Source organism: Ptiloglossa arizonensis, chromosome 11, assembly GCF_051014685.1.
Source record: "Ptiloglossa arizonensis isolate GNS036 chromosome 11, iyPtiAriz1_principal, whole genome shotgun sequence".
NCBI classification, from domain to species: Eukaryota; Metazoa; Arthropoda; class Insecta; order Hymenoptera; family Colletidae; genus Ptiloglossa; species Ptiloglossa arizonensis.
The window spans coordinates 8156063-8173868 of NC_135058.1; the positions used below are offsets into that span (position 1 = coordinate 8156063).

At 39.2% G+C, this 17806-nt stretch overlaps 1 protein-coding gene across 1 annotated transcript; it reads left to right on the forward strand.

Moving 5' to 3' along the window:
- The first annotated feature begins 468 nt into the window (after window positions 1-468).
- Window positions 469-15161, forward strand: LOC143152819 (unconventional myosin-IXa). Its single transcript, XM_076323357.1, has 13 exons — window positions 469-623; window positions 742-1044; window positions 1172-1786; window positions 1870-2168; window positions 2229-2488; window positions 2567-2874; window positions 2955-3292; window positions 3387-3447; window positions 5980-6903; window positions 6981-7061; window positions 7148-9393; window positions 9772-10779; window positions 13511-15161. Exons 2-13 carry the CDS (start codon window positions 752-754, stop codon window positions 13603-13605), a joined length of 6528 nt encoding a protein of 2175 aa, XP_076179472.1. The 5' UTR covers window positions 469-623; window positions 742-751; the 3' UTR covers window positions 13606-15161.
- Window positions 15162-17806: the final 2645 nt, after the last annotated feature.

Here is a 17806-nt window from a genome sequence, read left to right on the forward strand (position 1 = left end):
ACGATACCTGAATTAAACATATTGTTTTATAAATTCAAAATACTCTAACAACTGAAGAACAAAATCAACATGGATCTACAAAATTGACTGAATATATAAATTTAAAGAAGAGGAAAATAACTTTAATGACTCTATTTTATTATAATAAAAAAGATATATTAACCGACGATCACAATACTCCACGGTATTTTGTCCTATTCATTAAATTAAATAATGAATTTAAAGGAATGCTTTAACAAAAATTTGGAAATACTTTACTATTTCTATATACTATGTGTTGCGATGAAAGAAAATTAATATTCACAAATTTTTATTTTGTTGAACCAATTCGTATCTAAGGCTTGACGTGGTATATATACATATATACATATATAAATATGATCTTTTAATTTATGAATATTGGATAATTTTTTGAGTGCACTTGACAACATTGAATTAAATAAATTAATGTAAACAATACCTGTAAATAAGTCCATTAATTGGTAAAAACAAAATGTATAAAAGTTATTTTAAACATTTGCATCAGTGGCTGTATATAATTGAGAAACAGAAAGGAGAAACTATACATTTGAAATTCTGTATGGATGACAGAGGACAAATTTGTTAACCCTATTAAAAACAAGGTAAAGAAATTTATAAAAATAATATATTAAATATATATCAAATTAATAATAAATATAACTATATGTATATTGATTCTGCCAGAATTCTTTTATTTTTTATGTACTTTTAATTTCATAGGGTTAAAAAAATGGATAGCTGTTGCTCAGGAGTAGTGCAAGTGTTTGTGGGTGAATGGAGCCCAGAATATGAAGCACTTTCGATTAAAGCTACGAAACAAACTTCATCGGCTGAAATAGTAGAATGTATTATTGAAAGACTTGGGTTAAACGATGCTTCTGTTTCAAGTGGTTACGAATTAGCGGAAGTGGTAGGAAACTCTGTTGGACAAGAATGTAAAGAAAGAAGACTTGGCCCAACCGAGTGCCCTGTAGCACTTATGTTACTATGGCCAAAAAATGCAGCGCAACAAGAATATTACAGGTAAGTGATAATATTGATTAAAAGTATAATAAATAGGGGAAGACAATTTGCTACATTGACAAAAGTATTGGTATCGAAAAGAAATTATAATAATGGTATTTATGTCTTATGATCTTCTTTGTTTTAGGTTTTATTTGCGAAAGAAACAACCAGATTTATGGGCGGATAGTAGATTTCCAATGGATCCACAACTCCTAAAAGACTATTTTAATAGATTCCTATATCAACCACGTGATAAGGAATATCCAGATCTATGTCAGCTTCCAGACCTTAATGAACAAACTCTGTTGGACAACCTTCGGGCTAGGTTTTTAGCTGGAAACATATATACCTATGTTGGCAGCATATTAATTGCATTGAATCCATTTAAATTTTACCCTATCTATAATCCAAAATATGTAAAACTCTATCAAAACAGAAGATTGGGGCCAGATATACCTCCACACATATTTGCCATAGCTGATGCAGCGTATCATTGTATGCTTAAAGAAAAAAGAAATCAATGTATTGTTATTAGTGGTGAGAGTGGATCGGGTAAAACAGAATCAACAAATTTTCTACTGCATCATTTGACGGCACTTAGTCAAAAAGGTTCACATGGTAGTGGTGTTGAACAGACAATACTCAGTGCTGGTCCAGTGTTAGAAGCATTTGGGAATGCAAAAACTGCACACAACAACAATAGTAGTCGTTTTGGCAAATTCATACAAGTGAATTACAAAGAAAATGGAATGGTGCATGGGTATGAATTTTACATACAAGATGTAGAAATGAACACTTTGCACATTTTCTGATAAATTACGGAATCTATTGTATAATTTTTAGGGCTGTTGTACAAAAGTATCTTTTGGAAAAGTCCAGAATAGTCTCCCAAGGAAGAAATGAAAGAAATTACCATGTATTTTATTATCTCTTGGCTGGGGCAAGTGAACAAGAAAAGCAACTTCTGCATTTAGAAAATTGTGATCGTTATAATTATTTAAATAAAAGTGGCTGTTATGGACTTGAAAATATTGACGAACGACATGAATTCTCAAGACTGAAACAATCTATGGAAATGGTTGGATTTACGCCAGAGAAACAGAGACGATTATTTGCAGTTCTGTCAGCTGTTCTTCTACTCGGTGATTAGCAAATTATCTCAATAATTTTTATAGTAAACTAATCATATTTAATTATTTCAGGTAATGTGGAGTTTCAACCTAGAAAATCTTATCATCATCACGATGAAGCTGTAGGAGTCAAAAATCCTGATGTAGTTGCATTGATATCTGAACTTCTTAGAGTAAAACAAGAAACTCTTTTGGCTGCTCTTACTGCCAAACGCGCAAGGGCTTCTGGAGAAACTTTAGTCATTAACTATAGGCTTCCAGAAGCAGTTGCGGCAAGAGACGCCATGGCCAAATGTCTGTATGGAGCTCTATTTGATTGGATTGTGCTTCAGGCAAGATATCATTTCCTTTACTTTAAAACATGCATTGTAAAATTGTATGAAAATAAAATGAAATGTTTTCTTCTTTAGGTGAATCATGCTTTACTTTCAAAGAAAGATACCCTCAGAGATCATCAAGGCAACAGTATAGGTGTACTAGATATTTTTGGTTTTGAAGACTTTAAAACGTGTAATAGCTTTGAACAGTTATGTATAAATTATGCAAACGAACAACTACAACACTACTTCAACCAACATGTTTTTCAATATGAACAAGGAGAGTACAGAAAACAGGGAATTAGATGGACAGATATAGGATACAGTGATAATTCAGGCTGCTTAAATTTAATAGAAGGAAAACCAAATGGCCTTCTCTGTCTTCTAGATGATCAGTGCAAGTTAGTATTTAAGTTTGTCTAGTTTAAGCAAGTTCATCACTGTATTATGTTTCATTAAATACCCAAAATATCCGTAATAGTTTTCCGGGCGCAACGAATGAGACACTGCTACAAAAATTTAATTCAGTACATAAAGACAATCCATTTTATGAAGCACCACAACGACGAGAAGCAGCCTTTGTTGTACGTCATTATGCAGGAGCTGTTAAATATCAAGCTTCTAATATGAGAGAAAAGAATCTAGATTTAATGCGACCAGACGGTGTGGTTGGTGTATTGAAAAATTCTTCCCTCGCTTTTGTTCGAGAATTAGTAGGAGCAGATCCAGTTGCAGTATTTAGATGGGCGATTCTTCGAGCATTTTTTCGAGCTCATTTTGCTTTTCAAGAAGCAGGTCGAGCTCATAGACATGGTCGAGGTAGAGTATTATAGTTTTTACATTATGATAAAATATAATTTTTCTCACGTACGTTCAATTTTGTACGAATAATTGTTCACAAATTTTATTTCAGCCGACGGTACAAAAACATCTGTACAAAACAGGTATAGGACACCGAACGAGAATTTGATAAGGTATACATTATTTTTCTGTTTAATCTTATATTATTTTTACTTTCATAAAAGGGTGACTCAAAAAAAGTCAAGTGCTTGTATACTCATAATAGAGCAACATTTGTTAGTTGAATAATAATGATCGTGATAAACAAATGCCAATGTTGTTGCGCTTGTTTTTGAATATGTTTGATCTGCATATTATCTCACCCTACAAAGTATAAATCTACGTTGTGCGTTAATAATATTTGCATCGAGCTGGAGAAGTTCCTATGTGTTTACAATTAAAGCAAACGTTAATTATATTTACATTGGCCACATGTCTTTTGTCCCTGTAGCCATCTTGTGACGTTGTCGACCGTCAATCTAACTATTAACCGAATCGCGTAAGTGGTCTTTTGGATCCACTGTATGTGTCATTTTGGCAAACGTTATATTATTCTTTTAGGCTAAGCTGTTTTATGGATTTACAATGTCTATCTTCAATAGCGTATCAGAATTAAATTAATAACACGTAAAATCTTAATTTCAATGATTTGCGAGTATAAGAAACCACCTGAACTTGTAAATCCATATAATGTTTTCAAGTCTTGTGTGTTCAAGATATTGTTTAGAATTGTATGTATGCACCTTTTGTATTAAGTGTGATTAGATGGAATCTTCATAACTTTCGCTAATTACTACAGTTACATTGTCATTTAATAATATACTACCTTACTTGCTATTGTTCTTGAGCATGATTAACAAATCAATGATAACTTTTTATTTGTACAATTCATATCGATCATTGAAATTCACATTATTCCATAGGAGTCACTCATGAGATATCTTTTTTTCCACAGTCACTGATAAAATTAAAGGTTGTCCAAACTAAGTATTCATCTTTAATAATGTAATTACTACGTAGTTACATAAGAAACTATCAAAAAACTAAGCATGAGAGACTTTTTCAGTTCGCACAAACATAATCGTCCACCAAGTTATCAGAAGCAACGCAGTGTCTGTATACCATCAACTATACCCACTACCACATTATCTTCTATACAACTCGAAAACAACGACAATGTAAACAACAACCGATTGTCGTGGCCACAATTTCGAAACATTAATCAAACGCAACACCCGTCCAATGTAACGATGATGAAGGGTTACTTAATAAGGGGCAGGGAAGACCAGCCTCATAGTAATAATAAACTCAGACGAGATACTCATACACCACTAGAGAGGGTGCTTCCAAAAGACGAAGCAAACGTCATGGAACGCGCTAATCAAATAGTCATGTATGTAAACAGCAGCTATATAATATTCAATAACATTGTACTTTAAGCTACAAAAACTCACTGCTCTACAATAAAGGTAGTGTGTGCTCTATAGTGATTCTGGGTGAAGGATTTCTTTTCATAGGTAATGGCATCTTAGTAGGATATTAATGGTCTTCCCATGCAAAGTCATATAATATCACCGCTTTCCACAAATATTTATTACTTTCGAATTTCTCATGTTTTTCAGAAATACATTATAGTGATCATTTCTTTTGGATATATCATAATATTCATAATCATTATCCCTTGTAATGTTTTAGTCGTGAAGTTTTAATGATTTTCTGTCATAATTTTAGCTGTAACTGGTGCATGTTGATTTCACAATAGTAGTTTTCTCACTTTTTAAATAAAAATTATACAAATTAGCCCATTCATGACATACATACACGCACTTACATTTGTAGAGATTAATAATCATCTGAAATTATGCACCTATATTTTATTAATGTATACAAGCGGTGATGGGTTAATTTGTATTATATGCTGCTCACAGCAGTGAATAAATTTTTTAAAAAAGTCACGACATACGAACAAATCGTATGTTACTTAACACTTCGTGTTATAAATTTGTGCTCTTTTACTAGCAACTAACTGCAATTACTTGCACAATGTAAAATTTTTTAAAAATAATTTAATAAATAAAATTTAATGAAATTTTTCATTTATTTATTAATAAAGAAATTAACTTCGGATGTTAGTAGTTCATGAAGTGTGCAAAATGCTTGTTATTAATATTAATACTTTATATTAATTGTTTATTTAAAGTTACAAGCAAATTACATTATTCTCATACTATTAAGAATATTTTAGAATTTGCTAATGATTATCTCTATACACAGTTAATCATATTATCACATGCTTTTGACATTTGCTACCATAATTAAATCATATGGTTGGCACAACCATAAAAACATTCTGCTAAATGTTTGCTACTTATATTTTATAGTACGTTTGTTAAATATATTTGCAATGCCATACATGTCATTGTAAGAAATGTGTATTCTCCTTTTCCTGTTTTCCTATTGCATCGAATAATAATACTAGACAAACATTGAATCGATCAATAGAAATTGTAATAAAACATGTAAGTAATTACAAGAAGGCATACATTATTTTCTTTGCGATTTTTAATTGCAATTTATGTATTTTTTAATATGAATTTAAGAAATAGGAAAAGGAGCCGCTAAGCTGTCGCTCGATATTAATACGTTAAATTTTAACACTTTTACAGGAAAAACAAATCATTTCGACCGAGAGAACGTGGTAAGAAAGGTTTGAAAAATCTTCAAACTGTAAAAACACTTGCTGGAAGAACACAGAGTTATGGCACAGGACCTGGGAAAGCAAGAAAACAGCCCATGACAGTATCTGCGCAATTTCAACAAAGTTTGCACAGTCTTATGGATACTTTAAATCAAGCAAATCCTTTCTTCATCAGATGCATTAAAAGCAATGCCAACAAGGTACCGAATGAGTTTGACGAGGAAACTGTGCAACGGCAATTAAGATACACAGGAATGTTAGAAACAGTTAGAATAAGGCAAGCTGGATTTAATGTCAGATTAACGTACGAAGAATTTATTCAACTGTACAGAATGTTGCTACCCAAGGGTTTGTTAAGTTCGCAATCAGACGTTCGAGATTTTTTGCTGACGCTGAATCTTAATAGAGACAATTATCAACTTGGGACAACTAAAGTGTTTCTTAGAGAATCAGAAAAAATCAAATTGGATAGAGAATTGCACCAACAAATCATCACAAGTATCACAACTATACAGAAATGGTTCCGTGCTTGTCTAGAGAGGAGAAAGTTCCTTAGATTGAAAAATGCTGTTGTGCAAATACAATCTTTCTGGAGAATGATCATTGCTCAACGACTCGCGCAATCTTTACGCGCTAGAATCGAAGCTGCTGTTCATATCCAGTCTGCTTGGAGAGCACATAAACAGTACACTTGGTACAAAAAATTCAAATCGTGTGTGATTACCTTTCAAGCTCACGTTAGAGGTAATAATGCAAGGAAGTCTTTCGCAGAACTTAAAAAGCGAAAAAAGTTGCTCCCTGGTAAAATCGGGGAATATAAAGAAACTCAAGATCACAGGGAACTTGGGTACGATAACAGCAAGAAATATTCCGGGCTCAGGGATAGCGAAGAGTGAGCAATATTTTTTGTGCAAACATTTATCGTAAGTAGTTACAAATTCGTTACTAATACTTCTGTTTAATATTTAGGTCGCTCACAGAGGATCATACGTTGCTAGATTACAGCACGGTTCGTAAAATAGAATCTCAAAATCGTCCTACGCCAGCGAGGTAAATAAATATTCGTTTTATATTTAATTTACATTCTTCTTTTTTTTCTTTTATATACGTAATTACCGCAACATATTGATTCGCAGAGCGGATAATGTACTTCGGGACAACACAGTTGACTCTAGCATGACGTATTCTAAGCGCAGACTTGGACTGAATACAAGAATATTGAACGAACCCAGTACGATTTTGAAAAACATAGAACCCTACTCTTCCGAAGAATTTAACGAACGTAAAAGCAGCTTGGAAAGCTTGACTAGTTTAAGGAGTTACGAATCTCAAGTTAGCGTTAACAGCTCCGAGTCTCAAGAAAATTCCTGCTGCAAACCTGTACCAAGCATCAGAACAAAACGTGGCGATCATTCCCCCGGAGTCACGGTAAATACGAACTTGGTAAACGCATCCAGTCTACTGTCGTCTATCGGTAAACGAGCAGACAGTTCATCGACAGGGTACAGCGATGGAGAAACTGACACAGAAACTCCGAGTGCTGTACAAAGTGCTCCGCCTATCTTTAACACCGCTCCGCCATTCCCGAGCCCACGAGACATTAAATATCATCAGTCTAACATAAACTTAACCCATAGTCCAAATTCCGACATTTGGCGACGTCGAGCAGACTTTACGTCCATTAATTACAGCGGTTACGTAATGTCTGGTCCTCAAAAGACAACGTTAACTCGGTCCCCGAATGTCACCCAGTACAAGAATACAGCGGATAATATATTCGAGCAAGCGCAACACGATAAACCGAACGAAGCATCGAATTTTAACGTGAAACTGGATTCAAACGAACGTTTCGTACACATGGAGAGTTCTTCGGGCAGGGAACAACGTAGACTAAGCGACAATAGCGTGTCCAGCGATCAAATGGAAAGCGTTCCAGCTTCGCCTATCAGACGCGATCAGGGATACGGTCACAAAGAAATGAAAGATTTCAGCTACTTGAGAAGGCAAAACTCGGAGGGTGATACATCTATGAAGTTGGACGCCGTGAACGACGAGAACGCTCTGAAGAGCCCTCTGCCGAAAGGATCGTCGCCCAAGGAGAAGAACTTGAGACCAAAGGAGAAATGCGAACCCGATGTGCCCGTCAGGAGCGCGAGACGAAATCGTCCGTCCCGAGAATTTCATTGCAGATCCATGGGCGAGAGCGTATCGGATACGGGCGGCGGGGAAACGAAGAGTCTCTTCCTCGGAACGATCAAAGAGAGCGACTTGAACAAGTCCACGAACGTGTGGACTCGGAAAGACGGTCCCCACGAAACACCGTCGAGATCGGTCACGGATTGGCCCGTGAACAAAACCGAATCCGCATCCAAGACCCAACAACTCGGCAAACGTACGAGATCGAACGCTATAACGACACTCGAGCTGAGAAGAAGGAACTCGGATCCGGCGACGAAAATATCGGGATTGAGCGAGGACAAGCCGGGAACCGACACGAGTCCCAATGATCTGAAACCCGCGCCCGGTATGAACCTTCTGGAATGGAAGGGCAATCTTTTCACCTTGGCTGGCCACCGTTTCAGAAAGGTGGCGAGGTTCGCCAAAGACGACGTGTGCGTTTGCTGCCACGAGAAAATGGACGCGTTCGTAACGCAAGGCTACAAGTGCGTCGACTGCAAACAATTGTACCACGTGAAGTGTATACAAAACGGTGGTGTACTTAAGATGCCGTGTATACTGGCGAACACACCGGGCAGACGAAAAAACCGGAAGCCACCGCGAACCCCCTACGACGCCTCGAAGCAAGTGGTCGCATCGAAATTCAGTCTGACCGGGACCTCGGCGTTCTCGGACAGCACGGACAAGATTATATCCGACGCCAAGGAACTGGCGCTGATGCAGGACTTCATTACGAAGAAGATATACATAATGGAGGGACAAGAGGAGGGCAGGAAGCCCAGCGAGGTGGACCGCGTGTTCAAGCAGGCGCTGCGTAAATTCAAAGACGATCTGGTGATCACATACAGCGTCGCCATACAGCAGGGCGTCGAGGGCAACATCAAGTACACCGATCTTATAGCGAACTTCTTGCACGTAATGGAAACCGTGTGCAAACAGGAGAACACCCGGGAGGATTTCCCCGTGACAATGGGCGTGAACGCGTTCCGGGGATTCATGAACGAGTTCATGACGCTAGTCAAAACCGAGGGACCGGAGAAGCAGAGTAAAAGCAAACGCAAGAAGGAGAAGAAACGGAAACAGGAGGAACCGACACGACACGGGAATCATATGTTCCAGTTGACCATCATAAACATACCCACGGTCTGCGAGGTATGCTCGTCTTTCTTTATGTGGCCTATCGAGCGTGGACTCGTCTGTCAGAGTAAGTATCCTTTACCCGATTCCCTATTTATCTACGGAACGATTCTCTCGTCGGCGGGCTCAAAGACAGTGCCTTCAAGCAACGATAATTCTGCGAGTCTAATTTGTATCGCTTCGTAGGCGTTGCAAATACTCTCCGCTGTAGTAGTAGTAGTAGTCGTCGTTGACCAGCCAATGACGCACCAAAGACATTTATACGTCTATACAAACACGGGAACTAGAAACGAGACTCATACCGGAACTGAGAACAAGGTGTGCACAGGATTATCACCTATGCGTTAATCTCGTTGTCTTTGAGTCCACTGGCGAGAGAAATCACACCCGCAATTTCGTCCTCGTTCTTTCATACGTGTTCACGTGCCGTTGTCCCTTTGTTCAGACTGCAAGCTAACGTGTCACAAGAAATGCTACATGAAGGCGTCGGCGGAATGCGGGAAGGAAGCTTCGATGCACGAAACGAACTCGCGGAACGTTTTCGGGGTACCGTTGTACAAACTGGACTGCGGTGACGGGAAGGTCCCGTTGGTGGTGGATCGGTTGATCACCACCATAGAGATGCACGGTCTCTACACGGAGGGTATATATCGAAAGAGCGGGGTCAGTTCCAAGGTGAAGGAATTGAAACTGAAGATGGACGAGGGCGATCTGGAGAAGGTGGACTTCGAGAACTATCAGGTGCACGTGCTAGCTGCCGTACTGAAGAGTTTCTTTCGGGACATGCCCGAGCCGTTGTTGACCTTCGAGTATTACGACGATTTTCTTCACGCGGCCAATCTGACGGATCCGCGGGATCGTATCAGCACTCTGTTCGCGATCCTGAAGAAGCTACCCAAACCGAACTTCGACCTGATGGAACGGTTGATCGTTCACCTGGCCAGGGTGGCGCTCCACGAGGTCGACAACCGAATGTCCCCGTCAGCCCTCGCGATAGTCTTCGCGCCGTGCATCCTGCGAACGAACAGGACACTACCCGCTCAGGATTCCTTGCAGGACGTCGGCAGGCAGACATGTTGCGTCGAGACGATCGTGCAGGAGAAACTTCGGGTGGTGCGCGCGACTCTGGCCGACATAAATACTCTCGAGTCCGCTTGTCACACGGCGACTCATCGTTTGTCCAGTCTGCGATCATCGAAGATATTCAGCCCGGAGGAATTGAACGCTGCGGCCTCGAACGTCGCTGCGAGGGGCGGGACCGTGGACCGTGATCGAGACCGAGGCGACGAGGAGGCCCTTCTCGTCGATCATATACAAGAGATCCAAAAGGAGAAGGCCTTGCTTACTTCGACCCTACCAAGCCTAACGAGAGCATCCTCGGACGACGACCTACTTCTATCCGCCACCGACCTGGACGATGGCTCTCTCGACGATCTTCTTCCATCCTCTGCCGGTAAATTATTTTCCTATCGTTAGATACGATCACAGAACGACAGATTCAAATCGATAGTGATGCTCGCTCGGTTGAGACAATGAATGCATATTGCGATCGTAACGGTGTTATTTATATCTTTCTTGACCCGGTACAGGTCGACGTTCATCGAATTACGGATTTTTCATCTCGCAGCACGAGAAGATCTTATCGAATTGACGTAAAGAGAAACGTTTTAGACACGTGGGATTCAGACGGATCGCTTAAAGATTATTTAACAGAGGAAACGACGATAATAGAGTCGAGGTAATAATTCGAAAATTGAAATACACACGGGGACATCTAGTATCGGTAATTGAAAATATATATTAATATTAAATGTATTTTATTCAACATATTTTTTTCATCGTGTGACAAATATCCTCTTCGCATATTAATTTATTTTACCGACGACTCGGACCAAAAAGTCAGAAACGTTATAAATACACTGCTCGCGATCGCAATGTTTGGCATTTTGCTTGGACAAATATGGCCGAAATTATCGATGGTACGAGAAAAAGTTAAAAAAAATTCAAAGAAAGTTTATAAGCACGTTATAAGTAACTGGTAGGAAGCGAGGAATAAAGAGGAATACAATGGTGCATCGATTATCAAAATTTGGAATTAATTTCAAATTACGAAGGTGATCTCAATTTTTGTAATTTCGTTTGTATCATTCGAAAACGATCGACGATAAAGATTCGGTAACAGTATTAAGAACGAACGATCGTATCGGTAACACACGATTAAGAATCAACGATCAAGATTCCACGTTGTCTAATCAGTGAGCCATGTCTCATTGTTTCTTTCAGTCCTGATTTCGCGTCACCGTAAGTGTTATTATTTAAAACGATAAGAGGGTATATGAAAATAATTTTATCGGTCGGTAACGTATCGATAAAAATCGTTCTATGTACTTCCATATCGTACGCGCATTTTTTTATTTAAGCGATAACCGGAAGATGAATTATTTGATAATAAATGACGATACATTCTCCGATATTGATAATACGTAACGATATTACCTAAATTGAAATGGAAAATACTTTTATTACCAGAAAACACACACACACGTACATTAACACGAATCGATCGATGCGCGTTGAAATACGCAGTATTTATTTTATTTTAACGTTTATTTACCGTATTAATTTGCCCGGGAACGTAATTCACTAATTGCTTCGAGCACCACTAGCTTTCCATCGAAGAAGATTCAGTTCGCCTTTGTAATCGAAAATTAATTGTGAATCTTGAGAATTGATTCGAACCGTTGCCTTCTTCGCAAATATTTAAATATTTAAAATAATGTACCATTTCGTTTAACGGTTATTTCATCTTTAAAGTACAATTTAAATAATTTCTCATTCTCGTGAAATGAAACTTTCCAGATTTGCAACGTCGTCGACAGATTCTTTCCATTACAAATGGATACGTTTTACTCGGGCAATTGTACGCAGTTTAATCCTTTCGGTGCCGAGAATCGAAAACTGGGCACGCACCGTGTGCGGAATTCTCGTAGTCACGTTTGTTACGCGTGTTCGTCGAACGCCTATCGGCGTTCACCGCACGCAGTGGATCGACCGACCGAACGTTCATAAACGTCCGCAGCACCCAAAGGGTTAAACTATATTTGGACGATCTTTGCGAGTGGGTTTGTCTCCCAGAGGGTTCTAGCAACTTTGTAAGTGTTTAGGAAAGATGTCGGGAAAAGCGTCAGTTTTGTCACATAGCCCCCGCGGGTTCCTGAAATTTTAAACGGATTTTGAATAGTCTTTGACCTTAAAAGAAGTCACTAAATACGTGCAATAGATGTGCACAGTTATTTCTAAACCAGACCTCGCTCTCTTCGTTTATTATTCTAAAATGAGTACCGTCCGTAGTGACAAAAGAAAATAAACAAGTAACGTTTGATCGTTTATATAATGACGTACATCGTTCGGAAAATACACGATAACTTTTGCGCTGTTCATTTACCAACGTCTGAATTTTAACGTTTTAAGTTTCCGTGTCCCGAGTATACGAAAACATCGATTTACTTCAAAAGTATCTGGAACGAGCAGAAGAAATTTTTCATAATTTCGCGTCGATGATTGATCAACCGTGTCACGAAGAAACTCTTCTAATATTCCGCGTAATTGATTTTAGAACGAATTTCGTGGACAAATTAGAATTACGAAAAATATCAACGGTGAACGTTAAACGTCAAAGTAAATGCGCGCGAAATAATATTTTATATAACGAGTAACAGCTTCGAAATTTGATTTACGTTCCACGGAGGTATGTTATATTTGAATAGTACTTTATTTGTAATTCATTTCGCCGTTTAATGTTCCAATTAGTATTTTGAACGCTTCCGTGCTATATTTCACTCGGGTCTGGATGTGCTTGATTCACTATTTCTGCTTTAATGATGATCAAATACATTCTAACGCTCGTTCGGGAACTCCATCTTAACGCAGCGGTGTTTTCTTTCAATTATAAAGGATCGAAATCAGAATTGTTTTCGTTGTTTCCTTTGCGCGCTGTCGATTACAAAAAGGCCCAACACCGTTCCGACAAACTCGACAAAGATGCAAACGAATAGTTACGAAATGTACGGGCTGGATGGCCCACGGGATCCCAACTCGAATAATCGTTGTTGACGCAAAACAAACGATCGATCGAAAACGATGGATCATTTCTGAAAGTGTTTCGTTTTCGCGTTTGTTCGCAGACGGGCTCGTGAGAAAGAAACCGATTCAGAGGCAAAGTTCCGCGGACAATGCATTTCCTACGATCATCAGCGACGAGGACATGGTAATGGTATGACCATAGAGGGAAAACGTTACCGCGACGGATGATCGATATGTGTAGCAACATGACACGCGCTGTGAAGCGTCGACTGACGGCAGCGAATCGACGAGTCTTACTTCTGGTCTCATCGGCAAGCCGCTAGTAATTTAAATAAGTAGTAAAACACGACATTAGGTAGGTCTAGTAATTTGTTCCACGCGAAGTTAAGCTGATAATCCGATCAAACGTACATACATATACATATACATGTTATATATACATACATACACACATATATATATATATATATATATAACATGTATGTACATATATTATATATATTTTTTTTTTCACTCTGTCGCAAAGCTTTCAGAGGTTTCTAAAGAACGATTGACAAATTACGCGAGCATACAGCTTCACGTGAAAATGTACTAAATATTCATTTTATAATCTATTTTTCTCCCGGAATGCATTCCTCTTTATCGAAGACTGTCAATCAGGCTAGGTGTTTAGGTGAGACGATCTAACGAAGCGGAGACTTTTATTATTACGCGTCGCCATGGTATTCCAGCGGTAGAATAAACCCGCGTTTTCGGTTTCTGTCGCGCTTCATCATTCTTTAATCCGCCACGATCGACGCGAAGGGTGGACGGAAGTACACACTACGTAAGTACGGGATCGTGGTTATCTTTTACGAGAGAGGGAACATTTATCCGTTACGGTTACGAGTTTTTAGTCGCGTTTAAATTCTCGTCTTATTCGTGGTTCTTCTTCCTCTACTTCTTCTGTTTTTTTTCTCTCTCTTTTTCTTCTTTCCTCCCCGTTTCTCGTTTTCTTTTTTTTTTTTTTTATCATTGGTTCGTTTTTCGCGAAACGATTCCCCCGATTGTTCCGAGACTCCACTCTTTCATAGATTTTATAGACTGTTGCGTGAATCATACGAAACAAACACACGTAAGTATACAGATAGACACGTACACGTACTACAACACGAAACAACTCTTTTCCTTAACGGTGATAACGGGAGCGCGAGTCTACGGTCTCTTTATTTTTTTTTTTTATTATTTTCCAACAATCACAGAGTCCAGAAACGCATAGACACAAGTGTCGATCAATCGAACAGCCGTGTAAGATAACGAAGCCGCACACTTGTATGTCGAGTTTCAATTTTGTTTCTTTTTTTTTTCTTTTTTTTTTTATTTTGTTTCTGTTCGTCAGGCATATTTCGTTGATCCTTTTATAGGATACTCGGGCGCGTGCGGTTCTATGGGTGGTTATCGAATCGCCGGCTCAACGTCCGGGAATCCGTGTCACGCGCGAAAAGAGCGGGGAAAAGAGGAAACCAAAATAGTAGCTTTGTACATATTATACGATACATTAATGAGCATCTCGTAATAAATTTGTTATTATTGTTAACTTTACGAGAGACGTTACCAAGATTATATTTCTACCGTCGATGTTCGTCGTCGCCGTAGGGCTTACACAGTACACGAAAAACACACACATAAACACACAGGGCCTGCCAATTTCTCCCGAATCAATTTTTTTTTTCTTTTTTTTTTTTTAATACTTAGGCTAACTTCCGTTCATGCAGAGACTCCTTTATACATATATACATATAAATATATATATATATATATATATATATATATATATATATATATATATATAAAAAAAAGCAAAAAAACGCGTCCGCGAACGGACGCGTGTGAAGCGTGTACACGGATGACGTTTATATACGAGTACTTATGTATATACAGAGATTTTGTGCGCACAGGACTGAGCAGACGATTTTTCTTTTTTTTTCTCTCATTTTCTCTCTCTCTCTCTTCATTTTTTTTTACTTGAGATTTATCGCAATTTCGTTTTAGTTTCCCTGTCGTCCAGCGCCTTTTTTTTTTTTAGTTTCCACTATTGTTTTACGTTCGCCCAATTCTTCCGCCCCGTCCCCTACCCGTGCCTTTCCCTTTTTTTTAATACGCTCGGTCAGCGTACGGTTGTTCTCGTTTCTTCTTTCGCGCCAGCAACCCCACGGAACAGTTTAACAATCGCGAAGGTAGTACGGGGAGAGATTCGAGCGAAACATCGGGATCAGAAATCTCGCGAATCGCGAAGTGAACGTTTTCGCGCGCAAGAAAGGAAGAAAAAAAAAAATATACTATCGCCACCGCCACTTCCTCCTCCTCCTCCTGCTCTTTTTCCTCCCGTCTCGTCCCTCTCCGCAGATTTTTAACCGTATTTTTATCTCGCGGCCACAGTTGCGTTTAATATAATTCTCGACGCGGTCGAATACGAGAACGAAAATCCCCCTGTGCTATTTTATTCGAATCGCGTTGCTTTAATTTTGACTCGACCGTAAATTATTTCAATTTCCCCGGCAATTTCGTAACTCGCGAGCGCGTAATTTAAAAGAGCTTTACACTTTTATTTCTTCAATACCGCCGGAAGTTGCCTCTTCCGGGTAGATAATTTTCAATGTACGTTCGTTCGTCGTTAATGACCTTTGCGCGGCGAAAAAGCGCTTAATTAAGTCTCGCGAGCGCGCGCGTTTCGACCGAAATTTCTCTCCTTCCCTTTTTCCTATTTTTTCTATCTCTCCTTCTCTTCCCCCCCCCCGTCGCATTTTTCTCTCTTCTGTTTTTTAAAAAAAATTTTTTTATTTTATTTCACCGTGTGGTCGCTCGATTTCGTCCCGTCGCGGTGCACGGGAACTTCGAGTTTCATCGAACGCGACGGACCGCGAAGGGCGGAGATCTCTCCGCGAAGCGGAAAAAGGGGGGGAATCTTCGCGCCACGCTCCCTCCGTCCCTTACCCCCCCCCAACCCCCTTTCCACCCCAAGCTGTACAAATTTCTTTTACCAGCGCGTAATCGAACAATTCGAACGATCGAATCGAATTCCTTTCGCGTTGAATTACGTGACTGGGTCGCGCGTGACTTTTACCCAAGTAACTTAGCTTTAAGTCGGGAAAATTCGGAAAAAGGCGCGCGGCACGTTCTTCCAAAGCGTTCTATTCTTCTCCTATCGACTCGCGAAGTCTACGTACAGGGTGTCCCATTTTCAATCGTTCGCGGAAATAACGCCGGAATTGCGAACGGTGGTAGAAAACATTCGAACGAAAGTCGAGGGCTTTCGAAGTTGATAGAGTTTTAGTCCGTCGAAGATTTTTTGTTTTTCAATCAACTACACTTTTTTCGTAACACGTATATTTATGTACCCCGATAGAAAACATTACACACGGTTTTGTAAAACGTGGACACGATTTTGGAAGCGAATCGAACGCGAAGAATGATCGGAAATAATTTGCACGAACGCCTGTTCCCGTATAGTGGTCGTTTTTAATATTTGGAACATTTCGATCGGATCTCTTGTTTCGAGCAGCTCGTATTGAAATTTTCTAACCTTTGTCTAACGACAGGTGCGCAACAATCGCGACGTTAAAACGACCGTAATTCGGAAATGAGTTTACGCAGAGCAAACAAGGTTGCGCGAACTTTTCATTCGCTTTTTTCGTGCATCGAATTCACCTACGAAATTGTTTCTCGTTTCACGAACCGCTCTGTACATCGAACGGACTCTTAAAGTCGATATAAAAAATGAATCCTTCCAACGTATTTATCGATCTGCAAAACGATCTCGAACGGTACTACCTGATACAGTTCAATGTTTTTCTCATTCCAGAAGCTTTTTTTAAAAAAAAAAAGACTGACTCCGGTTGAAACAATGGTGCTTTTTAAATTTCAACATTCCCTGTAAAAATTCACTTGATAAAATTCAGTTGAAAATCAAATTCTGACAAGTCTCGTTTCACCTCCGCCGCTGGTATTGATTCGCGAATCCTTAATAGAATATTTTTTGTTCGCTCTTCCGAATACCATGATCCGTCAAAGTTTCAATTTCGCATTTTTTTTTTTTTTTTTGTTTAGACTAGCCGATATAACGTTGTCGACGATATCCCTCGACCCTCGTTCGAAATACGTTTCGATGTTGCCGCGAATTTCGACGTTGCTCGCGCGGTTCGATCAAAATAGGATACTCTGTGCTCTCGTGTTACGTTCGTTTTAGAATGATCGATTAACGACTGTTTTAAATGTCCGTTCTCGTGTTTCGTGTGTCGTTTTCTTTTTAAGCTCGTCGACTTCGGTCATACGGGACAGCCTTCGATGCGCGAAGCGGGTTGAGATTCTTCATTTTACGGTTGATCGATTTTTACAGAGATTAGGATAGTGTGTAGGTA